General features: G+C 38.6%; 1 protein-coding gene across 8 annotated transcripts in view; it reads left to right on the plus strand.

The window, feature by feature from the left end:
• The window catches only part of LOC100748231 (glutamate receptor ionotropic, kainate 2), a 113,943-nt gene that overhangs the window by 58,375 nt on the left and 28,343 nt on the right, over positions 1-27,225 (plus strand). For all 8 annotated transcript variants that reach the window (XM_033323521.1, XM_033323522.1, XM_003493219.4 and 5 more), the window contains exons 5-8: positions 2,556-2,731; positions 3,273-3,326; positions 3,419-3,583; positions 15,444-15,596. In XM_033323521.1, coding sequence (XP_033179412.1) covers positions 2,556-2,731; positions 3,273-3,326; positions 3,419-3,583; positions 15,444-15,596 — 548 coding nt within the window. The remainder of the gene's footprint in view (positions 1-2,555; positions 2,732-3,272; positions 3,327-3,418; positions 3,584-15,443; positions 15,597-27,225) is intronic.

Genomic DNA, 27,225 nt, shown 5'->3' on the forward strand with positions numbered 1-27,225 from the left:
CGCGCCGTACCGGCGCAATATTTCATCCGACAGCGGTTATCGGCATTCGAGGCACGACCGTAAGTGCTTGTCATTAAAGTAAGTAAATGCCGATATAATAATTTGTTTCGTGTCTCGAGCGGTCTTGAACGCCCCAAGAGAAATCATCCACTACCTTGAAACGATGTTCTCCTTTTTCTTCTCGCGTTTTTACCCCCTCGAATCAGCCATGTAGTTGGAACAGTTTGCTCAAGCCTGGACTTCTCATTTGGTCGCAGGCGAAGATTTATAAACAGTCTCTCCCTTTTGATTTTTCCCTTTTATTCTAAGACCAACTGTAGACTTCTAGCAATCATAAAATACTTTGCTCGTGAAGAAAAAAGGAAGATTCGATGATTTATGTTGTTATTGTCGCCACGTACTCGAGTCATTTGAATTTCAACACGAAGAACTTTCGAAGCGCGTCGAGAGCAGATGCTGTTCGTATTGGATTTGAAACGACGAATTGTGCCAGTTCATTTAACTTGCAGTGGAATTGCTTCACTCGCGTAAAATCCGCTCATTTGTAATATTGAATTGAGTTATCGTATTGCTCTCTGTTTACCACGAAAGAATTAATTGTTCTCTTTGTCTTATTAGCGATCCGTAATGAAAGAAAATTATCCAGCCGTTCATCGAAGTATTCGAAAAAAATTTCCTATAAAAAATGTAATTTTAATTACGAACCAAGATAATAAAGATTCCAACTCATTAGCTCAGAAATATATTGTACTTCCATTATTACGTCGCTACTCTAACGATGTATCTTCCGTAACGATGGACAAGCAAACAATCTCCATCACCAAAGGAAACTCAATGCTTACAAATACTGCGAACGCTAGACCAGCTTGTTTGCTATATCAGCGACAATTAAATTCCGTTTCTTGCTGGGGGATTAGTTACCCTGTCTACGGATTTGCCCGCGTTAATTAACGGGTCTGCAACAGGAAAATCTGGCGAATTCTCCGCGAGCGAAATCGCGAGTGAAAAATCTATTCGTCCTGTTTGCTGCGATGAATCACTCGTTTAACTTGATCGAACAATGAAATATTAACCCTTTCCAATTTCACTCTATTTCACTCGATTTTGTTTCCAATTTTAATACATAAAACATGTTCCTGTGTATTATACCTCGATTAAATAGAAATATGTCAACGTGGATAGATTATTGTTTAGAAAAATATTAAGCTACATTCAAATTTGGTACAGCTTTTGAAAATATATATATAGCTTATCGACAGTTTGGACCAGAGTGTTCCAAATGAATTCGTAATTTTTCAGAGGGATTTTATGGATTCTGCAACGGTACATTTTTAGTAATTTAAATTTTTGCAAAGTACATGGATAAAAGTGAATTATCTATATTTTCATACGTTTTTCATTTTCATTTATTTGTAATTTCATCGTCGATGATTTCAGTATTAAATCCTAGCCGTACTGTTAAATAATTCCATAACGATATCCGATACAATAGTCGTTGATTATTAATATACATCTATAAACCAACAATATATTTCAATGTTACATTTTGGAATAATCGGCGGCAATGATCGAATTCGTGAAAGTTTGTTGATTCTCGTTGTTCGAAGGACTTGATCGACCTAAGAGAATGGACGAAACGTTAGTCCACCAAACGGAGAATCCCGGACGTTCAAGTTCCGAGTGGAAACTTGAAAGGGAACGAACTCGAACCTCGGAAGACCCGCAAGTCGAGATGATACCTTGATTACTCAGGCGGTGGGAAGTATTGATTTCATCGGGCGACGCGATTCACGGGTTTCCGACCCATTAAACGGCCACTCTAATAATATCTAAGAAGATCCGCGAAGGAGCTACATATTTCGGCGGTCTCGCAATTATTGAAACGATCGGGGTCACTCGTATACGAGAATACTTTCTTGAGAAGTTGCGCCAAATTCTTGCTACATATCTACTGTAGCAATTATCGACTTCAGCTCAGCACCGTTGAGCTATTTCGATCGAAAGGAAATTAAGAATCGAAGGTTTTCGAGGAAAAGTGGCACGAGTTTAATTTGAATAAACTTTCGGAGATATTAACTAGAAACTGTGGACAAAATATCAGGTTGTCCGAAAAGTTTCTTTTGTTTTGTAAGGAAATAATAGACGCGTAATGTTTTTTGTTTTATATTAGTTTATTTAATCATGCACGAACATAATAATAGGAAAGAAAAATAGAAATGGATCATACCTAATTCAATAAAGTAATATAAAACAGAAATTGTTGTTCGTCTATCATCGCCTTATGAAACGAAAGAAACTTTTCGGACAACCTAATATAAGTTGTACCGTAATAGAGAAATCTGCGTGCATTTGATAATCAAATGATTGCAACAAACCAGTTATTCCAAAAATTCAGTAAGAAAACTTTCACACATTTGATAACGTTTGCGATTATCAAAGCTCGTAAAATTGATGATAGTTGATGCGAGAACATAGTTACAAGAAGCGCGAGTAGTTTCGAGTTGATTGGTTCTGACTCTAATCGATGTGACAAGTAAATTAATCGCGTGTTTCAGGACTGGTGAAGCTACGAGAACTCGTCAGGTCGCCAAAGTCTCGAGAGATCGAGGTTAACCTCAGGCAGGCCGACCCGGATTCCTACAGGCAGGTTCTCTCCGAGATGAAAAGCAAGGAAATACGGAATCTCATCGTAGATACCAGGCCGGAGCATATGCATCATTTTCTACGAATGGTAAATACATATTCCTGTATCGATTTCCTGTGCCCGTGGCTTCGATAATCCCAACGCGTCCCCAATGTAAATATCTTGCAGGCATTCCGATTTTTCTCTGCGTTTGCTTTTATGCGATATTGATTTCGCAACACTGTTCCTTTTCCTTTTCTTTTGACATCTAAATCATGTAACGCAACATTCGCTGCCCTGTACCTCAAATGATTTTTCAGAAATCGAAAGTAATATAAATCCTACTAGAAATTGAATTTCATTTCTATATCTTTACGGAAAAATTGCTCTTATTTGTATGGCATTTCCTTCTGAACGTAAAGTATAATTTAGAAACAAGTTAAGCGTCGTAATCCACCGAATTATTTCATCTTAAGAGAAGTCACATTCGCAACTTTTTATGATATGTGAGCTTACATTCTACTAGTAAATTACAACAATACGTAAATTACTAATCGCCCAATAAATATCAATTCAAATCGATTCAATAATCGATCAAGCAATAAATCATCGCCATGGAAAATAAATCGATGCACGTGTCCACTTTCAGATCTTACAGCTGCAAATGAACGACTACAAGTACCACTATCTCTTCACAACTTTCGTAAGTACACTCAGCTTCGAGGAAGAGACAGACAGCCCCGAGGCGGGTCTTCTAAACGATTCGGAAACGCGATCTATCCGTCCCTGTTCCAGGATATCGAGACCTTCGACCTCGAGGACTTCAAGTACAATTTCGTCAATATCACTGCCTTCCGTCTGGTCGACGCGGAGGATGTCGGAGTGCGGGGCATCTTGAGGGACATGGAACGATACCAACCGTCCGGGAATACGATCCTCAACAAATCGAGAGTTATACAGGTAAAAGTTCCATGTGACCCGAAACCCGACCATGCCAAATATCTGTGTCTGCGTTCTCAGGATGTTTGCGCGATCTGTTATCGCACCGCTCTTCGATATTCGCTTCGTGCACATGCGACGGATTGATTTTTATCCGGCTACGTGACTGTTTGCTCCGTTAAATGGATGTGCCAAGTCAATAGTCACGATTGTACGATGTTGGAAGGCTTCTAAAGGGATTCGAAATTCTTTTCGGAATTATAAAGAACGATAATATAGATGTATACTTTGGATAAGATAGTAATTTCGATAAGCGATTAATTTATCAGTAGTTCTGACAATGACGAAAATTAGAATCATTGCGGTTACACCAAACACTCGCGCTACAGTATCGACTTTTATAATCAGGGTCGAAAGCTTTTGAATAAAAATGTAACAATTGCTTTCGGTTTCTATCATAAGCTTCCAATTTCTTTTTCTCTTCTTACAAAGGACCATTCTCAAATCTCCACCGATCAATAATCGATCGTTCTGTTAATGAATATTCTGATAATCTGAGGCCTCTACTGAATTGACTCGCAATTTTTCGGGATAAAGGCAAAGTTCACCGAATCAGAAATTACGAGAACAAGTTATTTTGGACAATTTATAGTAACCGCGGAAAATCCCGCTTCTGTCCACCGTCGTGATACTTTATTGATCGCAAAGTACGTAGCAGCGCAAAAACGAGACCGATGAGAAAGATAGAAGGACAGAAACTGCAAAACACGTATCGACTGTTGGATGTAAAACAATACGAGGAGAAAAACTTCATAGAAAGTAGCCTGTTCGATGCCACAGCGGACGTTTCGCACGCTAGTAAAATAATTTGAAAGCGATCGTTACCTGACAAAGCGAGTCAAACAAGTTCGTTAAGCTTTAATAAAGAGCTATGGAAATAGTTCGTGTTAAACTGGCACGTTCAATCAAATCTCGTTGGCGATGTGACGTTTTGGAAGGCTGCAAAATAGTGACGTTTGTACTTGGAACACGCGGATCTTCCTACTTTTCCTCGATTTGCATTCAGATTAGTGTGTCTGACCCTGGCATCAGTTAACTGTCCTGTCACCTCTCCTAACGAAACGAAATTTCGAAACACCTGTGTTCTCGCGTCTCTGGGGAATTCTGTCCCCTTTTTTTTCATTTGGAAACAGAGAACCTGATACATATAAGCAATAGAAAAATATGAAATTTGGTGGAGAGAAACTTGTTCTACAAACTTATTCCAACTTATTTGATTGCTACCTATTCGTCATTGTCTTTCTTCTCTATTGAGGATTCAAAAATCTCTAAATTGATATTAAAACTAACGTCTATATCACAAATATATCTTACCTCGTTTAAAAAATTTCTCCTAAATTCAATATTCCAAATTTTATTGCCGTGTGTCGTATATCGTCTCTCTTGTCAATTACTCGAAGTTGTGTTGCACTTGAGTTTTGATCTCATTTTAAAAACTTGATGAAATTCCACAAGAATTCTTTACCTTAATAACGTGAAGTTGCTGTGCTGAAAATGCAAACGTCTGTCAGGGCTTAGCAGGGCATACTATATACAGGGGCCATCTGGTCACATTCTCTTATTATTCCAGCCGACACAGTTCGTCAAGATAATCAAATTTTCTACGTTTTGTTTGTCCGAGACACCGCGTCCTTTTGTGGTCCCACTGTTTTTCATGCAAACAAAATCTACGAATTCATAAAAAAACAACGACGAAGAAAAATTGGTACAGACAAGATCATACGTCCGTAATAATATAAAAAATTTCTAGAAGTAACCTGACCATTTTATTCTATATGTAATAAAAAGGATAAACTCGGACATTGTTAGTGATTTCTTCGGAGAACGAATAGACTTAAAACTAGTCCCAAATCTTAATTAACCAACTAACTAATTAATAAATAGGTTTAGGTAGTATATATAATCCTGGCGGCTTTATTTATGTTACTGTAGATGTTTCAATATTTCCAGGGTTTCCTTAAAAGGTTTCCTTTCCGGGAATGCAACCCTTCGGCTTGACTGTTATTCGAGCCATTTTCGAACACTGTTCTATATAATCGCTATAAACCACATATGTGTGTAGCTTCTGCTTCAATTGATCTACAGTGGCTTGTAGAAATATTCGAACATTTACCATACAAAATTTTTTTTGTAAAACCATATTATGTTATATTATGTTATATTATTATATATCACTATCAATGTAGCCGTCATAGTCGATTTTCATTGTAACGCTAATAAAATTTAAATATGTTATTCTATCTACACCGTAATGAACCGACACGAAAAACACGATATTTCTTCATAGAATAGTTGGACATAGGCTAGATTTTTCCAGGCCCGTCAGACGTAACTACTTTTATAAAACACAGCGTCAAGGAAAACGAGACGGAGTTGAAGGAATAGCTGTCACAAAAGAAACCGCATTTCTCGCCGAGTCGGCCAACTTAATTCGCTGGCTTTTAAAGTCGACGGTCGCTTAAAGTGCCCTCGAACGACTCGTTTGAATCGACAATTGCGTCCAGGAGAAACGTGTCTAGTAGAAAAGGAAGAAAAGAAAAGGAGAAAGAGAAAAGGAGGGGGAAAATTGAATTAATACCGAAGATTTTCCTTCGAAGGTACGAAACAACGTCCGGAAATTCGAGAGAGAAGAAAAGGAAATAGATATGTCTGAAGGTTTAATCGAATGATGGTTGCAGGCGAAACGAGATTATGGTCTCTGTTCGATCCGCCATCTTTTGTAAGGTGACAGATTCGTTCCGCTAGTCCGTGTTTTATTTCGAGGAAAATGGTGAATGAGGTATATGCAGAGAAACGAGGAAATGCTTTGTGGAAAAGGGCGGGTAGATTAATGATTCGCCTTAATGGCGACGTAAAGAAAGAGTTTTCTAATAATAGCCTGATGGCTGAACTTTTGTTACAGCTTGACTTTTGCACGATGGTAGAATATATAGCGCTGCATAGAAAACGAAACATTTTTTTTTTAATTCTAATTCTTCACAATATCAAAAGCATCAATCTGTCTCAATTGCGAAAACAAAAATTTCTAATTCTGTCGTTTGGATAGATTTAACGAGCAAAAAAAAATGTTATAATCATTATGGACGCAATTTTGACCTACATATACATTCTCTTTAACGAAGCAATTTTGAGAGAGACACAAATTGATAAAAATTATTTATTAAAACGTATTTTCATCGATTAATCAACTATAAAGAGAAAAAAGAGCTCAATAAATATACGCTTGTAAAGTTGCGTACGCGTGTTTCCCCATTGATAAAGATTCCGCAATACTGGGCATTTGAATAAAAATACCTAGGTTTTTCCATTGGTATAAAACGTAAAAATATCGAGCCACCGTTACACAGTGGCAAATAGAGAAAAGTCCTGCTCTCATCGTATCACGGACGTGACCCAAATTGAAATATTACTGTTTCGTTCGTATTGTATAAAAATTCCCTTGCTGTGTTTGTTTTTCGCGTTAAAAAGAATCAACAGCGATCTTTAATTTTGCTCCACGGATTTAAACAAACGATTTTCCTATCGTACTGTGGAGGGGACGAGATTGAATTTGCAAATCGACAAGAGGACCGTAAATTTCAATTAGATCCCAGGCAAGTACGAACGAAGAGAGCAAGTTCGTTAACCGAAGAGGGCAAGTTTTTGCATAGCGCGCGGCCAAAGTTACAGACGATACGAAAGGGGGCAAAGAAACAGTGACTGCTGCCTATTATTAGTTTTACCCAATTAGTGAAATGAGCGCAGCAGTCGGCCGTCACGTGATTAAGCTCGTACGGCTTCCTTTCGCTTTTCAGCGAGATTATCCTCGGCACAAAGACAGCGAACGAAGAAAGAAATCGCATCTCAAGGTTCGTCCATGTGCCTGTTTCAGCCCCGATCAACCAAGCGATTAGAAGCTTCGGCCATGGCTCATCTCGTTGATTAAATGAACGCGACCATTTGCAATGAAATCCCATAACGTCTCCTTTTCGGTAATTTTCGTCGAAATTATTTCACCCAAAAAGCACTTTAATTGCAGGGCACTCGTTCTCGCTTTCAGAAACTTTATTGTTTCAAGAGCTTCTTACTGCGAACAAAGTAGCGTGCCTCCCTTTCTAAACCGAACTCCAGAACAAAGGAAATTGTACCGTACGGTAATTAAATACTTTTCGTTTAAACTAACCGTTGTTCTTAACGATATACGTCTTTTGTCGTTTCTTAAACTGATGCTGTTCTTTGTACTTTTGATACCAAGTATCAGTATAGACGTGATATCGAATGTTGAGTAGGTAGACTCGTAATCGTTAGATATAGAATTAAAAAATTATAAGAATTTATTTCTATGATTTTCCAATAATTCACATAGAACTCTTCTGCTTCTCTGTGACACTCTTAAAGAAATTACACACATCGTACATTCTTGTCACGTGCAGGTAGATCTCCTCATGTAGCATGCATGTCAAATCTCCACGTGTATTCTTCGAAGACATCTGCACCCTCCGCTACAGACCAATATTAGCATAAAAATTTCTCAATCATTCGTCTGTCATACGAATGCTTACTTTTACAATACGCGTATTTCCAAAAATAATGTCCATATATACATAGTATCTGTATAACCCTATATAACGAGTTTACAAGAACAGTTCTATCCCATATAATCTCAATTCTCCTCCCTGTCACTTGTCCTCGGTCACCTTACGATTTTCCGAATTGTCAGGCTGAAATTACCTTGGACAGCCGTTGTTTCCAGACTTCCCACGGGTACGATGTCACAACCGTAAAATCTACTGTCTGTTTTCACCAAGGTTACTCGTGTCCTTTCTCGATACGATTCTCCTTCGGTTGCTCGAAGCTTCAGTTCACCCTTTTATCTTCTTCGATTTTCCTCTTATTTCTCACCGTTAAACGATCGAGTTAGCCAACAAAAAGTTCTAAAGAAAAAAAAAACACAGCCACAATCAACCTTAGTTGAAAGTGCCATGAAAAGAAGGGAAAGAGTGAGTTGAAAGAAGGTCGAAGCTTTTGAAGATGCATTGTGAGCTAACCACCTTGCCAAAGGGCACAAGCTGGCTCGAAATAAGGCTGTACACCTGTTAGACCGATCTTCTTGTGAAGAAAGTATAGGACGAACAAACGAGGCTCGTCTGGAAAAATAAACGCGTACCTATACGTGTGTGTCTGCGGATCTCTTTTTCGACGAGAGCTTGTTACACGGTGGACGGTCCTTGCATACTGATCTAGTTCCTTTTATAGTGTTGAGTATCAGTCTCGTAGTAATCAAGGTGGCTGGGTCTCGTTGCCGATTGAAGGTATCGAGCGAACGAATTGAATTTTAACGCGTTGCATTCGGCGATCCATTTTTTAAATTTGTTAGAGATCGGCGACTCTTTGGAATTTACTTTCGCAATCAGCGCTATTATTTTCTAAAGACACGGATTTAGCAATTTTATGTGACTTTGCGAATTTGTCTCATTCTTTTAACCTGTTAATGATCAAGCAGCGAAATAATATTTAAAAATTACGTGAACGTAATAAATCTGTGCTACGAACGTGCTAAACAGAAATATTACTAGCGTATTACTATAAATAATTCGCTGTGTTCAAAATTTCTAAAATTTTAGAATGTAGATGAAAGAAAAAATAGCGACGAAAAGAATATTAAATCTTTGGGATTTCTTTCCGTAGCTGCAATTTTAAAAAATTGATTGCAAAAGAATGCAATGAAATGTTAGATTGACGTAACGTTGAATTTTGATAAGCTAATGAGAGAAGCTTATCCCCTTGTCGAAAATAATCCAACAAAAATAGTATTTTTTCCACTCTTTTTACCTGTTATGTCCCAGCCATCCAATGAATCACCGAATGCAGCTCGCGAGGCGGAATAACCTGGGCTTTTACCGCCATAAATCAGACTATCTCGTGCTCGAAGAGTTTTATTATTTCATCCGGTAACTGGCCTTACGATGACGAGATTCCACCGTTGGCATGGCAGTTGACTTTCCTTTCTCGTCCAGCTGCTACCCTGGCAGCTGTGAATCTGACGCGCATCCTAAAAACCGCTTATTAGATTTTTAATTTCACGCTATTGTAACTAGATCTTCCGCGGCCCTATCGTGACATTTCCGACTTGTCTGAAACATTCCACGCGATCTTTCGCAAATTCTTCTACCTACCTCGTATCTATCGATCCTTAGAACGAATACCGTTCCTCTTTGTAACGATCGATACTGTTTCTCCTCCTCGTTCTCCTATTTGCATTTCCCACATGGATGCGTTCCAATAAATGCGAATCGTTCATTAATACATGACAATGCAGTTGACATAATTTATTTAATTGGAAACGAATGCACAGCCAGTGAGAATACTTGTTCTTGAAAGGCAATGTACGATTCATAGCTTTGTAAATACGATAACTGCGCTACATTCACAATAACATTGTTGTGCTGAACATTTTTTACTGTGTTGATAAAAGTCATCTCTATTACGTCCACATATTCATGATTTAATTCTTTTTGTCAATTGCAACTCCTTTTTCTAAAACCGTGACGTTCTTGTACAAGTTTATCCTTCAAAATTTCATTTTATCACCACTGTACATCATAAAAATCTCATATTACCGCGTCTCTGTTCTTCCGAGTATAAAAGACTGTCCTGTCGTGGACGAAAATTTCGTGGTCGACGATTGCTCGAGATTCGCTTTAAATGCTAATGAACAATCTGATCCGCGCCCTCAAAAACAGACTGTCCCGTACAATTGCCCTGGATCTCCTCGTGATCTAGGTAGGAAAAATGACAGGACGAGCGAATTAATTTCCACCCACGCGACGATTACTCCGATATGAAGGCTGGGACAAGGATTAAGACCTAGCTGAAGTTCTTCGCCCTTCTACACCCTTAACCTAGCAATCTCCATGGTCGAAAGGAACTGGCAAAATTTGCGGTGCGCGACGAATATTTGCTAACTAACTGACAATCTGTCTAATTTAGAGCGGATAAACCGAGGCGTCGAACTACGATGTTACGAATGTAATATCCGACATAGGAAATATGGAATCGTCGTGAGTATGGCGCAGATTTTGCTTGGAATAAATTACGACGATTTAGGGAAGAATAGATTAATCCAGATATATCTGTTATCCTATGTAAAGGGTATTTATTTATTCCTTATAAAGGGTATTTATCTTCACTATTGGAATAGTGCACAGACAATGCACAATAAGTGGGACAAAAATTTGGTCAATATATTCAAATTAATAGTAGAAAATGGCATTTTGAAAAATATAAAAGTCTGGATTCATAAGAGGAAAGATGAAGCAAATTTTGAGAGTTGTTTAAACATTTTTATGGGAATTATCATAGAACGGAAATAGGAATTAGAGAATTCACATGGCTCCTAGCAGAATTTGAACACTAGCTACAAGATTAACGTAACTGCAGTTAGTTCGCATTAATTAAGCGCAGTAACGTATATTATACCACGTGTATTATATAGAGCAGATATAAATATAACGAAATTCAAAGCAAAGTTCTCTACCTCTAAATATAATATACTTTACCTACTCCAACAAATACCACAACATCTCTTGCCTATTTTAAAACTTCAACTTTTTTTTATTGAAAATCACAGAGAAACTGAGGAAAGAAAGGAACCTTAAATCCCTCTGTTCAAAAACTGTAAGGAGAAAGAGCTTAATAATCTCCAGATCCTTGAAAATCCTGATTTTACCTCAGCCAAAGAGATTACCTCGACTAATTAAGCTAGCCAGACTAACAACAGATTTCTTTCTCGACTAATTTAATATTTTAAACAACCCTTTCTTCTACTAACAGAAAATTTAGGAAAAAAGATTTGCAAATTGTACTATTAAAGACAAATTAATGTATTATTAAATGACAAATTAATGTATAATTCAAGACAAATTATCTAAGTTACTTAGTTAATCTTATTCTGAATGATAATGGAGAAACTCGTTTAATGTTTAACAGGATAGAGGTGTCGTAAGTTACTCGCGAGATGTCTCTCAGCCTTGGGCTAATTAAAAACACGCTCCAATTAAGCTAAAATAACGAGGCAGCGTGAAAACTCTATCCAGCTACGAAATTTCTGATAGCGAAGAGCGAGCTCTTTTTCAGCCGTTTGTTTTCCAATGTAGCCGCCAGCAATGGCGAACGATCTTGTTAACAAAATTGCGGATCATTCTTCACTAGCTTTGACGGTGATCTATCTGCAAATCGATTTTCTATTATAAATCAACGAGCCTCGGAGATCGAGTCGTTATTACATTTTTTCACCGTCACGATATTTGTCAGTTTCGCTTCTGTTTGAAATCATATGTTTCATCTCTTTCATTCTTTAGTTTTTTTTTTTTTATGATAAATTCGTTTTGAACGTAACGCGGCATGTTGAATTCCATTCACGTTAAAATGTCTGTTTTTATCGCAAAGGAAAATTATCCTAAATCGTTCCAGTTTATCGGAGAAAAGAATTCCAATTTTAATCATTTCGCATGTGTATTTCAAAAGAACGCAACTTAAACAACTTTTTTCAGGAAAAGCGTTTTGCAACGTCTATGTACTTTTTCAGGTTGGTTTCAAATGTTACCAATATAATGGAATCTCATAGGTGATGGCGCTAATGAAGTTTCAGAATGTTTCGTATAATACGCATAATATATTCATAAAAAAGAAAGTATCTACAAGCGTACGAATGCTTTCGCGAACCACTCTGCTTCTACAATTTTCTCAGAGATCATAATTTAAAATTCTCCCAAAACTTGGTCCTTTGCTTCCTCCACGATATATACGATTTCCTTGTTCGCTTTTATCGAGTGGAAATGCACTGAGACCGAGAAAATTTCCAGTTGTTTTCATCGGAGGAGCAACGATGATACTGCACAGGAACGCAGTTATCGCTGATTATTTTCCACGATACCAACTTTCCGCCGCGTGATCTTTGCATTTCCATCGAATTTCCCGATAGCTGAGTAGGAACGCGTGGAATAACGCGCGCTGTTCCACGTCATCGCGTTTCACGCTGAAACATCTACGTAACGATGTATTGGTTAACGTGAATCAATGAGCCTGGATACGTCTGCCCGATCGGTCGATTCGCTTATTAATGGGTGGAGGAGAAATGGCCAATAAATATCGGCGAAAATTGCCTCCTGTCCATGGAGAGCCAATACTTTTTCGGATAACTTGTAACGCAGCATTCGATACGTAATTGGAGAAAGGCTAATGTCGGATATTTCGAGAAATTGAACATATTCCTATGTTTGTGTTGTCGAAATATGGTTGGTCGGTCGAGAAAATGGAAGATTAATTTTTGAGAAGCGGAGAAATTAAAGTATCCGTTCTCTTTTCTGTCGATATGATCTGTCGTTGAACATTAAGAAGGATGTGGAGGTAATTTCGATACACGTAATCCTTAAACTCGTTTTCTTGATATTACTTAAGACGTCCAAAGGAACTTGCTATGAAACCCCTGATATTTTATTGAAGATACATCATCTTCTCGATTTCATCGCTTCGCTGATTATCGCTTTATCGTTAATTAATAGGGTTCCTTGAACATTATGACGATAATGAACGAAATATATTACTATGTTCATAAGTAGTCTGACGCTGTAGTGCATTTCCGATAACACGAGATAGGGGTTTTAGTGGAAAATTAATTAAAATTAGTAATTGTGGAATCAGCAAATTATAAATGGAAATTATCTGTAAGGAACTCGATAATATTATGTATATGTATATTTCTTTCTTTTTTAACGATTTTAGACATCACTGCTCAAAATAACATTATAATAGCGTTTGTCTCGGTTTAAAAGATCCTTTAGAAATTAAGCAACCTGAAAATTATCGAGACGCTTGTCGAGAATCTGCCTTAACTTCCGAAAACCTGACAAGTTCACCAAAGACCATGCAACACGGGTCTCATGGTAGCTTTACCCTGGTATTTGCTGTAATCAAACACGTAGTACGCGCATATTTACATGGAAAATTAGCGCCGTGCAAGCAACGAAGGAAATTCCAGTTGATTCGCGTCCAGAGGGATACGAAAATAAGCCGAGCAGGAAATTGATTCGAATTCGCTTTGAACCCTTGTGTTATGGCGAATTTGTTGCATAAACAGCTATTCGAAATTTGTTTGTTAAAAACTAACTTATCGGATTGTGTGAAGGGTTCATTAGCGCGACGTTGTTTTTCTCGTCAAACAAAGTTACGAGGAATGCGGCAAAAATAGAAAATTTCACGCACTGAAACGGAACGAATGCAATCTGATTAATGAGCCTTCGGGGCTTGGATGTGCATGAATTCGAAAATATTCTCGTCGGAATAATTAGATCGCCAATTGAAATGGCTTTGTCGTTCGTATCAGTTTCCAATACCTCGAATGTTCGACTGTATGCATATTAGTCGTAAAAGTTCAATCATTATTACTTTCAATCATTGTTATTTTCAATACAGTGTCATTGCCCGAACGAAGGAACGTGTTTCTAATTTTATTTTACACCGATTGTTTGGTATCGTAGAGAGAAAAATATTCGGTCGATCGGGATACTGGACCGGGATTCGAATCGGGATCTTTCGTTTGCCGGCAAGGTGGTTTCTCAATTAACTACCCAGGTGGTCGATGAATATTTTCTGCCACACTCCTAAGCCTCGAACAATTACCGCCTGACAATGTAACCGTCCTCGGTCACTCATAATGCACAAACCATATAAATACCAGTCTAAACTCATCACTGTCGGTCAACTAGATACGTAAATCATAATCTTGTAACGTCGAGACACATCCTACTTCTAAGAATCGTAAAAAGTAAAATGTTCAATCTATCGAGTTGCTAGACCCGAATTCAAACTCAGATCTTCCGCCTGCCGGCAGGGTGTTTTCCCAATTAAGCTACCCAGGCCGTCGACGAATGCTTTCTGCTGAACTTCTAAGTCTCAAATGGCTGTCGCCTACAGTTGAGTTAGATTTATCGCAGAAACAAAGCTGTAATTTCGTTTATTTGAGTTTAACTATTAAATCTAATATCGTAGCTGTTTAAACGAATCGCTTGTAACAACTTCATGAAGCAATCGATAATGAACAGAGCTCTTGGAAAAGCTGACAAAATCACAAATTAATGAAACTTCGTGCAAGCGACAAATACTTCTTTAATTTCGTCAAAGCGCAATAAAATTGAAATGAATATAAAACGCGTTCCCAGGTTGGCGCCACGGTGCTAATGTCACGCTCCCGCGTCTCTTTTCAACGATTCTGACGGTAGTGCTGATAATTTCCATAAGAGCGCAAGGCGTGCAGTCTCGTTTATAAAGCTCACTGCCAACAACGTGAAAAATAACCAGAATTAATTCTTCTAAATTAATTACAATCAATTCTTTCTCCAAGAAAATGTCTATCACTCTTTTCCTCAGGGATATTGCATAATCAGAGATTGTTGTTTCAAGTTAATTGAAACGCTCTCCATTTCTATTTCTTTCGCTATAACATTTATCGTAACGCCACCGAGATGTTTTTCTTCAAAACGCGCAAACTTGAAGCTTCATAGAAAAATTCCAAAGAGTTAATTCATCTAACCAGATCCTCGTTTAAGTATCTGCAAAAGCTCGCGATGCTTCCGCCGTGGCGCGCGTTTAATAATTTTCAAAGGCGACTCTCTTTCTTCTGGTGGCTGGTGGAGGTGATTTTACCCAGCTGCATAATTTAAATGATCTGTGGACGGTCGCCGAGCAAAAAAAGAACAGCAGCTTACGAGAATATTTAACGCAGCGGGGAGCATCGCGACGTTCTGTGAATGATCTATACCGAGGAAAGACGTGCCTTTTCCAGGCGGAGCCGGCGCTCATGTACGATAGCGTGCAGGTGTTCGCTGTAGGATTAAGAACCCTGGAACAGTCGCACGCGCTCAGGCCCGCCAACATCTCCTGCGAAATGGAACACCCCTGGGACGGAGGGTTGTCCCTCATCAACTACATCAACTCGGTGAGTTTTACTACTTTTATACGTGTGCGTGTTCTTTGAAACGGAAAGAAAGACATGGTAAAGTAATATTTCACGTATGTATTTGAAGCTCTACGTTCAAAGTCTATTCCTAAGATAGTTAGATTCTCCTAGAATTATTAAATTTCCTGAATTTCTAATGTAACGTAAAGTTACATGAAACTAATTATAATGTAAATACGATGCACGCGAGACGTATTCGTGATGATTAAACTACAGATTTTTCAGCATTTGTCCGAATAAAAACTTATAAAGATGCACGATATAAAAGAAAATATTCACAGTAAAATGCTCGTTAAAGTTTTTTAGTTGAGCGAAGCAAGTTTGTTTAAATCGTTGATTATATTTCAAGAAGTATAAATTTATTAAACGTCCGCAATTTAGGCGTGATATTTAATTCCAACTGCGTTACATTCGTTAGATTTCGTTAAATATTTTCCACTTCATATTCGAAGAACAGATTTTAATTACCACGGTAAAAAAAAGTTCTAGCGTCTAATCGAATAATCTCGCGTCGCGTCGTCTCGCTTCGAATAAGATGTGTCGCCTGAATGGCTAGGAGATTAACGTGCTAGGACATGCTAGGTATTTCGTATATCTTGAGGAAGTATTTGGACACGAAACGTTCCTCAAAACGGAATTTAATGTTTCATCGCATTAGCGACCCGTGTTATTCGTAAAATGTCTGGCTGAATGGGCGGAATGCTCCTGGAAACGCCATGGGGAGTTCCATGGACGTATTTTGTAAAATGAAAATCGCGAAGAAAAGAGTGTTCATTTCTGTCGAGCGCTTGGCCGATCCATTTTCAGTTGTCAACAAGCAGCGGGCGACGTTTGTTACACTCGCGAAGAAAGTTAACCGACAATTTACGATGAATTACGGATGCAAAGAGACTGGACTGCTGCCAGGAACAACTGTATTCCGGATAATTGCAAACCCTTTCGCGAGGACGAATGGCGGTTTTACAAACTCGCGAGAAATCGAGGCGTGAACGTTTTCAGTTAACGAGAAAACAGTGCGGAACGATTACATTGTGTTGTTATAGTAATATCGTTTCATTACATTCAGCGAATTTCGTTACATTCAACGGGTTTCATTGAAGCGTAATTTGTGAAATGTCGATTCCGTTTAATGAAACTTTTTTAAGTTTCTGGACATTGTCGATATCGAACAGAATTATTAAAATTGGAAACGAATAAAATGAACGGTTACGATGGTTTGCCTAATTGTGACCATATCGTAAGTAATGTAATAATAAGTTAACACGATCATCTGACTAATAACAGTCTCGACAATTGATTTCATTTAGTCTCTGTTCGTGTACAACAAAACACAACTATCGACGTATCGACGAGTATCGACATCGGCTCATGTCGATGATTTACGATCGTGGCCTTTAAAACATCGTCATATACATTCGCCAATATTCGACCGCTTTGTATTCGAGCGTCGACACGTCGGAAGGTTGTTTCTATGAATTTCAATAGGAATTTTATGAACACCAGACACGGATAAATTTTATGAAATATCGAGCAGGTTTCCAGTTTGTCAGGTGCATCGGCCACACATCGTTCGAAGGCTTCGCATGTTTTTAGTTTATTGTAATGAGTAGTATTACATGTACATTCTTTGCGAGGTAAAACGATCCTCGTTCGTTAATAACGAACTGTTGAAATAGCGTGTATCACACGTTATCACACAGTGTCGTGATACATTGAATTAACGCTTCACGTAACGAATAATTAATAATGAATTTATGAATTAATCATGAATAATGAGATTTTCCCTTACACCTTGAGCAACGTTCCGTAATTTCAACGGGCAGAAAATCAGGTTGGTTCGTAATCTGGACACAATCAAGAGGTTCCACGTTCGCCAGTATCCCCTCGAGGAGCACTTATGGTCCGCTATTAATTTAACATTGAAGTGGCTAAATTCCGATATCGATGGTCGCTTAACAATCTACGAACATTTGCCAACCTCCCGTGGAATATGTATAAGAAAATATATTACGCTGCATTTACCTTCAATCGTTAAACGATCGTTCGATTAATTCGATTCGAATTGGAACGTATTTGTTCAAATGAGAAATTTCAAAATTGAAAACGAACAATATACTTAAACTCAACTTTGAATTCAAATAATTCACGGCTTTAATTTGAACCAGTCTTAATGAGATCGAAATTACAAAGACTTTTAACAAAACTGATCTTAACCACAGTTTGACAGTTTCGTGTTTATGAGAAGTACACCGCATAAGGAATTCGTAGCGATTTTAAACGCGGTCAGTGTTTACGGTTTTAACGGCCGGTAACGAGCTGGAGCGTTCATAAACGATGCTTTTTTCCGCCATTTGAAAAGCGTCGCGTGATAACGTCAAGCCATAAAACTACTTGGCGCCACTCCAAACGCGTTTATCGCGGGATTAGCTATTCCGCGTTGTTTGTCCGTACGCTTTTCCGAGCATCTTTCGACCAAATTTTGGCACGAGCCAGGCCTTCCCCTGTTTATACCCATTGGCACCGTGCAGCTGGTTTCTTTTCTCAATTTAGAAATGCGTACTTTGCCGTTAGTGAATCGGGGAAAATGGGTCATTAGGGTTCGGTTACGAAACGCTGTTCTTCACCAGTACTAATGGAGTCGTTCGAAAACTACCACAACTTCGCTCGATATCTTCATACAAGATGCATTGCATGAAACTTTTTCGATTGTGAACTCGAAAACATAGTACACGGACCCATGTGCCTTAGTCTCAAGTGAATAACAAAAGTCTCAAATACGAAACATGATTAATTCAAATGGATGAGTTGGCCAAAAAATTCTTTCATTTTTTATGACATGTTTGCGTTACTATACCTTACTATAGAGGATCAGTTCATTAGTTAATTCGAATGCAGTGGCATCATAGCGATAACGCCATGTTAATGTCGTATGTGATCTGTCATCTAAAGCAAATATCGGACATGTGTTAAAGGAGAGACAGCTGTGTGTATATAAAATGGAAATTAGAGCGTGCAATATATGGTATGATGATTAGCAACATTTCTCTATATATGTATCAAACATTACTCGATAACTTCACAAACATCCGTAACTTGTAACAGTTGATTAATAAATATCATTAAAATTAGTTTCATATATTTAACGTGCGCGAAATAATCTTAGGATCGGAGAAAACAGTATACTTATTCAAAACAATACATTATACTGTTATCATTAAGTTTAAAATATCATTAAAAGAAGCCCAGAAGAATTTGCCACAATATGTTTCCTCTGGTGAAATATGACGACAATGAATTCGTTGGTGATTCTTTACCGCAACGTCGAAAGGACCAGGTAATTCATAATGCCGGTGAAAAAAGTTCAATCGATGATTTACTTTGCCACAGCAATATTTCATCTATGTTTTGTCGGCGAGTATCGAGGGTCGCCATTAATTCTCACGCGTACTTCCCCTATTCTCTCAATTCCTCTTCACTTCCCCTCGTTCTTCCAATTCATCTCCTTTCCTCACGACATGATTCAATTCTCACCTTCCGGAACAGAAGATACACGATTACGCGTCTAATCTCTTGCATATGACATAAGTGAGCAACCACACAATTGCCAGTCGAAATCCTCGACACATAAATCAAACCAATTTCGCGATAAATCGAACAACGGTCTCCTTATCGCGCAAATGTCGATACGTCGCGTCGTATCAATAACCGCCCGGAAATTCCGTATACTATATAACCGTACGAACGCTGCATACAGTGTGTTGAGAAACTTGTACAACTGTTACGGATGGAGAATGTCTTTCTCCACGTAGAGGACGCGTCCTCGCGCTCCTGAAACTTCTTCAAAAAACAGAAAACAGAAGTGTCTTTTAGCATAAACATCCCTTATCTGAAGCAGCGCTGGAGACGCAGCTGCGATGGAACTGAGCTTCGTGAGAACGTCCGGTGAGCAACGCTTTCTAGAAATTTTAAACGAATTAATCCTTTCCCGCGTGCAAATGCATATGATAACAAATAAACTCATGACCTACCCTACCATGAAATTGTCGGATTTTTATGATATATAAGTAGCCGAGAAATCGTGCTCCTCGGACGAAACGTCATGAAAAGTCTCTTTGTAACTTCGTGTCGTATTCATGAAGAAGCACTATAGCGAGATCAGGCAAAAGTTGGAGCAAAAGTTAGCCCGCGCATTGCTAGTGCGCCAAACACAAGCAACCAAACTATAAGGTAACTCACTAAGCTACAGCCATTTATTCGCGACATACACGCTTGTACCAATCTTTTGATTACGATACACATATCTGTGTTCCTCGTATAAGTTCGAGTTTAATTATTTGAAACTCCAACATTCAAGCCAGCAATCCGCTCGAATCGTGTTATTAATCAGAGTTACGATTTCTGTACTAATCTTTCCGGCAATTTCCTGATTTCGTTCCAGGCTCGTTCGCGCGTCTCAATATCCAAAAGAAGCCTTTCTAAGCTAGTGGCTTCCCGATTTCGCATCGGTTTCATCTACACAAACTGAACTCTTCTTGCAACTTCTTGCTTTTATGGCAGGTTCATTCGCAGGTGATCCTATCCTACAGGTTCTCTGATTACGCGTCAGGTGCATCCGCGTACCTGCTAACACATTGCAAGCGTATTCCTTAAAAGTACATTGGCCAGCATCTGGCGCTGCTCGAAGCCCAGGCTCGTAACACAACAAACGATATAAATTCAATTCCTCGCTCTTCTTCCTTCGAAAATACCATAGGGAAGTGGATTTTCATTTTTCATGAGACTGCTCTGTATTTAAACGTCACACTTCTTGGTCTCTCCGATGCTTCCTCTCGGGACATTTCATTTGCCAGATTTACCAGCTTATTTCTTCTTGAGGTTTAAAGCTCTTGCTTTAAACATTTCTACTTTTTTGCGCTCGAGCTCGCTACCTTTCAGCTCTTTCCTTCTTTCATGCAATAACGCGATTCTTCCGATGTCGCGACGCTATTTTCTAGCTTCCCGTGTTTCATAGATATTACTCGAGAACATTGCCTAATTTAAATATATTCAAATGATCTTTTTCATAATTGATACTTTTTTATTCGTCTTCTATCGGAAGTTCAAAGCAAATTTAGTCATCGAATTCTTGTATCATAGTTTGTTATTACATTGTTTGACTATTTACGGAAATTCATATTTTCACGAGTCCACTTAAAAAAATGGAATATTAGATGTTCCTATATCGCATGCAATATAAACGTGAAAGCTCTCTATGGTAAATGTTCAATTTCGTGAGTCACTGTACAATATTTCAGATACAAATCACAAGACGATGCGTTCTAATTATCTAAAAGGAATCACGTCCCAAACTTCCGGAGAAGCAAATATCTCACGAGTGGACTACGGATTATCACAGGAGCTTTGGAAAATATTCGCGTAGACGGCGCCCTTTTATTATGAGCCTCGCTGTCCTCTTGCTCGTCGCTTCGAGAGTTCGTTTACCGGAATTGTTTCCCACACCGTGCTTCGTCTACGGGTCGTTTTCATTTCGGACGACTTGCCCGTTTTCGCCTGGTATTTATTCCACGCGCGAAAATACATTTCTCAAAGTATTCGGAAGCGTGCACCGAATCGTCGACTTGCTTGCAAACGAAAAGGAGGAACAAAAATTCGCCTACAAAAGAGCAAGCGTCCCAATTTTTCTGCCTTTGCCACACTTTTACAGCGCGATGGCGTTCAAACGTTTTAGTAGAAATAACGAAACCCTGCAAAAATGTATTCTGATGTAGAACGTATCAGTTATTTGCGAATAAAAGCCTGAAGAAGTGAGGAAGAATAATGTCCTTCTACTCTATAATTCGCAAGGACTAACTGGTTAACTGGAAGCACAAAGAAGAATGTTAGGTGTATCAGAGTTAAGCAAAGTAAATCAGGTCGTGTTATATAGTGGTTTCGGTCAAATTTTCGCGAAAGAATGACTCGTCAAAGAAAAAATTCGCTATGGCAGGGGGACGTCCCGAGATCCGGCGCGAGTCATGGAAACTCGGTGGTGCAAGTAATCGGACTACCGAGCGTTAAAATTGTACGCGGCGCTCTTTTATCACGGCAACCCGCGTGTCTCCGCTTTCCCCGTTATCTTCACCAAACCATCATCGTCGCTACTGGAAAGCGCAATGTTTTGGATGAACGCTTACCGAAATTGCTGCCTATTACATCTTTTTGTATCCTAGCCACGCATATTTCTTCCTCTGTTCCCTGTATCCGTGACCACCCCACCTATTTTTTATCTTCTATTGTTCCTATCCCTCTATTACCTCGCTCGTTCACAACCCTTTTTTCTCTTTCGTTGTCCAGATCGTTTCTCTGTTTCTACCATATTCGCGATTACAGAAAAACCTCTAGGTTTGTTAGGGATGCACTGTGAGTGTTTATCCAAATTCATATTTCTTTGGAGATCATAATGAATACATTAATTTAACTAATTTGTATATTTTATGTGTTTTCCTACATTTGCGTATTTTTAACTTTCGCGTAAATGCGTAAACAGTTGTCAGTTGAAAATGTTTTAACGAGATTTATGGCAAAATAAATATTTCAACGAAATAGAGGCCCTTTATCTGCATTTCGTATATTGTTACATATCCCAAAATCATAACTGGCCACTTTCACGCGTAATTGGGAATCTGATTAATAGCCCTTCTTGTCTCTCACGTGCAATTTCCGTTCTTGTTGTTGGATTAACGATCCTTGAACACGGCCAATTCGATCTAGTTGTAATCAAGCTACACTGAAGCGCTTTTGATTTCGTTTATATGTTATTTCGAAACTTCTTTACTAATTATTCCTGATTATACATCGGTCTTAATCTTTTAAACGGTAATGTATAACCGTAAAAACAAAATTCACGAAGCTGTCCTAAGCTATTTCGCAAACATTCGTTTACAACTGTAAAAAGTCAACATTGAAACCATCAAAAAAGACACCATGATCGAAAAACAGCGAAATACGTGTATTATGAACTGTACTCTAGGAACGGAAAGTCTACCATATAACCATTATACACGTACAGCCTAGTCTACTATCTTTTATATAGAACCGTAAAAACCTTTTCATATTTGAAAACTATGTTCGTAATATCAGAGAACGATCACGTTGTTCGAATCCCTTTGACGATCCAAAGATCGTGGCGATAATCGTCTCGATTGTTCCGACCGATCGAACCGATCGAAGCACGTGACGAAGATACGTGGAAAAGCCACATACGTGACCCAAACAGTGAACGTTTTCTCATCGGCGTAATGGAATTGAATATCGAGCCGGAAAACGTGGTCGATGCACGTCGATAGGCCGCACGCACGCTTTGGCATATTTCCAAATGCCGGCTAAATGCCAACCGGCTGTCATTAGCATTGCAAAGCGCGCGAGACTCTCTCGATGGATTGCGGATAACACGACGTTGGGACGACTAATGGCCCGCGGAACATAGTTATAATATGACCGGATTCCTATGAATTTTTATACATTTCTGTCAGTTCCAGCGTACCAATTTTTTCGCAAATCTGTTTTTGATATATTCTCATATTGCAAGATTTGTGGATCCCGGTAAATGGAACGCATTTACATAATTGCAAAAATATAGATATATTAGCAATTGAAGACCATACGAGGTAGAAAAATATAATAAACCCATTTTTGTTCTTTTATGTCAGTTGGTGACTGAAAAGAAAAATTTTCATATGAAATAGCCGGAGAAAGGGATAAACTCGGATCTATTTCTTTTTCATTTGATACGTGTATTTTTGGCTAAGACAGCTTCCTTTAAGGATGCAATACTTGAGATTGATGATGCATTCTCGGCGTAAGAGCGACGCTCCTTCAAGCACACAGATAGCCTGGCCTCTGAATTGTCGACGATATAACTAAGTTAGTTTCTGTTCTCTAATGGGGCATTTCGGTACGATCCTAAATCCTGGCCCGTGATATTATCGTCCTTCCAGCACGGTTTAATTGAACCGAACGAGAAATAATTGCCACGAATAACCTATAATTCTGCGACTATGGATCGTGGATACTATCGTACATCTGTTCCATGAATTCGCAACCAGTTCCATTGCTAGAAATTTTTACGTCGTTGAAAAAAGATATTGCGAAATAGAAAGAAATCCGGGAACAGGAAAGTGATAAAAATTTAACCATTACGAAGCTTAATTTGTTGCAGAAGTTCTTACAAATTAACTTCTATTTAGAAACACGGCACAGTTGGCGCGCAATCCATGCTGAACAACGCGTTTAGAAGCGCAAATAAATGCGAACGTTCACAGTTCCAACGATTAACGTAGCCGGTCGGCTCGTAATTAACGACTTAATTGCAATCATCCGCTTCGTGGGTGCTCCGTCATCATGAAATATGGATACGTGTAAACGAGGTATCCTTCCAGTCGGGTTGGCGAAAAAACTCGTAGTGATGCAACTCATTCCAGAGATGTAGTTTGTTAAATGGTGTTTCGTCGACTCGCTTGCTACGTAACGTTTACAGAGTCACGAGGGATACGATTGAGTAACAAAGAGCCCTCGACGATTCCCGTTAATTACGTACTCACGTATAAACCATGCAACTGCTCGTCTACAGCGGCCCTAATTGTTTGCTCAAGTCGCGCAATACTTAGGAGTTCAGAAACTGCTTCGCGAGTCGAGTTCAGAATATGAAATGTCGAATGAATACTCAAGTAGAGTTGTTGATTCTTAGACCCTAATTAGTTGCGATCTCAGCGATAAGTAAATCGTATAGACTGCCTGACCATATACGGGTTTTGTCTATTAAAACAAGAATTTCACGGAGAAACGTGACGTCTGATCACTAAAGTCCTCTTTCTACTTAAGCTACTCTATCTCGTTGCTTGTGCGTTCCTATAGGTTTCCCGTATTTTTTCCATATTATCCGTTTTTACTTAAATTATTCAGCTTACAAAATATTTTCTAGTACGTAACTAAACGATTTTCAATTTAATTTATGTACAAGAAAAATCGGTGATTCTTGCTGCATGTTACGTCCGGTGACTCCCTACACAAACCAGGCCCCACGCCGGGGACAATATGGCTGTCAGATGTCTACACACCCTTATTGCGTACCCTCAATAATCTTAAGGACTTACCATAAATCTTGCCATTTTCATAGTTAAGCTTCTTCAGACCAAACAAGTATTCTTTTCTTCAAGTGTTCCTTAAATTTATCGTCCACTCCGGGTACGGTATCTCCCGCTAGCAACTTTCTCTCGGGGGCGGCTAGAACCCCTCCTTGCCCACCAACCTTTTTCTTATCCAATCAGAAGCAATGACTATTGTCCTCACTTTCCTAGCCAAAAATTATCATCAACAAATCCCGTACGCTAGACACACCCATCAATAGCTTTCCTCCGCCATAGCATCATCACCGAGCTTCATTGATTTTCCATCCTTAGATCAGCCAACATCTCTTAACTGGTTTTCCACCCTTAGACCAGTCATTTATTTAACTTATATCTATATTCACCGAGCGTAACTGTCTATATCTATAAAGTTGTTGGAATAAAGTGTACATTGTAACCTGTTACTCCAGTGTTATAGTCAGTTCAACCACCTCTATTATCCTAAACGAAATAGGGTATCGATCACTTCGTGGCGTCGATTATCTAATCGTAACGGGGATTTACGACTCCCGTTAGCGCGCTTCCTCGTAACCGCATCTCTCCGCGAACGGTCGAACAATGCATGATTAACCTGTGATTATGTGATAAAGCGGTCAGGCGAACTGCCTGATCAGACGCGACCTTTTCTATTCATCACTCTGTCCGATTACTAACGTCCGCTTCTACTTACGCGTCTATACCTCAATGCTCATATTTTCCTCCAAACTTATCATACCTTTCTATCGAAATTGATAATTATACAATTTATGAACTATTTACCTATAGCATAACCTAGAAATTTCTCGTTCATTTTATCAAGAATTACAATTTTTATATTAATCCTCTAGTGACTTAACATCAATTCTAATAAAACTTTCATGAGCCTTAAACCAGATGCTTCATCTTTCATACGATAATCATGTTAAAATGGAGTATAAAGTATGCATAAAGCCTACCTTGAGCTATACGTCGCCTGTTACATTCGCCATAAACCTTCTCATCAAAATCTGCCGTAACAATGCACATAAACACAAACATGAATCGTAATGCGACTATTCGATGATGAAGTTACGAGACGACGCAACGGTAAAGTTGATGACGTTTGCTCATTGAGCACTTTGTCGTACAGTTACGCGATATCGTTGAAACCGAAAGAAACCGCGAGTTAACGTAGCGGAAAAAGCCTCTGAAGCCTGGTAAACTGTCGTGGCAGTCGTATGTGGCCGACAAACATGTGCCAAAATGTGGAAATTTCGAAACAACTGCGGAAACGTTCATTCACTGGCTAACAGGATTTTAAATTTTACTTTCTTCTTTTTATCATTTTTTGTTACAAACCAGTGACAGTTACGTAACATAGAGAAAAGTTATCCATTGCAAACTACAGCATTCTCGACTAATTTATATCACAACTCCAAACATGTGTAGAAGTTATGCGTAGCTCGTAACATACGATTACGTTGAAGAAGGGAGCAAAGTAAAAAGCACGAGGAATAGACGAGCAAAAACAAAAGAGTTGCATGGTTTGCTCCAGTATAAGGAAATTTTTAGTACATAAAAGTAGCTCAAAGGCAATATGGAGTTAAAATCTGTCCACGATATTTTCATCATATATGTCTCCTATATAAACGTTTCCCATCCTGTAGGAAAATTTATAAAATCATTGGTAGAAATTCATAAAATTATTTACTTAAACAATGTTATGACAAAATTTAAATTAATATTAAATGTATTCATTTATGTTGGAAACTTGTCAGAACTTAATACTATCGTACTTTTTGTTAAAGGCGATCGGAAGTAGGTATCTATCCATCGTATCGCAAAATAAAAAAAATTAATTTATCACGTAAAGACACTCGAGATAATCCGCTTGCCACGGTCCAGTTATCGCCCTTTTAATCCGACGCTTATGCCAACGAAACTTAACGAGCACTCTTGGCCAAAATGCCAGAAGTTATCCGTCGTTGGAGCGCAACTTAGATCCAACTTGCATGCTTTAAACTGGAACAGAGACCATCCATTAATTTACGAACGCGGCGTGGCGTGTTGTCTCGACCGCTGTTTCATGCCGCAAATTCGCTTCCAACTTTCTCGATTTAAAGAGCCTTCCTCCTACTTGGCCAAGGAAAATATACCTTTTCCTTTAATCCCTCTTTTGTCTCATTCTAATTCGCCTTTGTCTTGGGTATAATATATAGTAAAACCGACCACATGTATTGAAAAATGCTTCTTCGTATATGTTCTTATTAATTAACGACGATGCATTGCAGGATATGCGGTACACATGGAATTATTATTAATAAACAAATAAATCATGAGGGAATTGGCTCGAAATTGAAACGTTGAAATAACTGTATATTTATGATTATGTCCTGTGTATTAATCCCTCGAGATATGATCGTGGTAATCGTGATCTAACCTTTGCCCATAAAAATCTGCCAGAGAATAAACCAAAAATAATTCAC

This window comes from Bombus impatiens, unplaced genomic scaffold (assembly GCF_000188095.3).
Source record: "Bombus impatiens unplaced genomic scaffold, BIMP_2.2 scf_1060, whole genome shotgun sequence".
In the NCBI taxonomy this organism is placed as follows: Eukaryota; Metazoa; Arthropoda; class Insecta; order Hymenoptera; family Apidae; genus Bombus; species Bombus impatiens.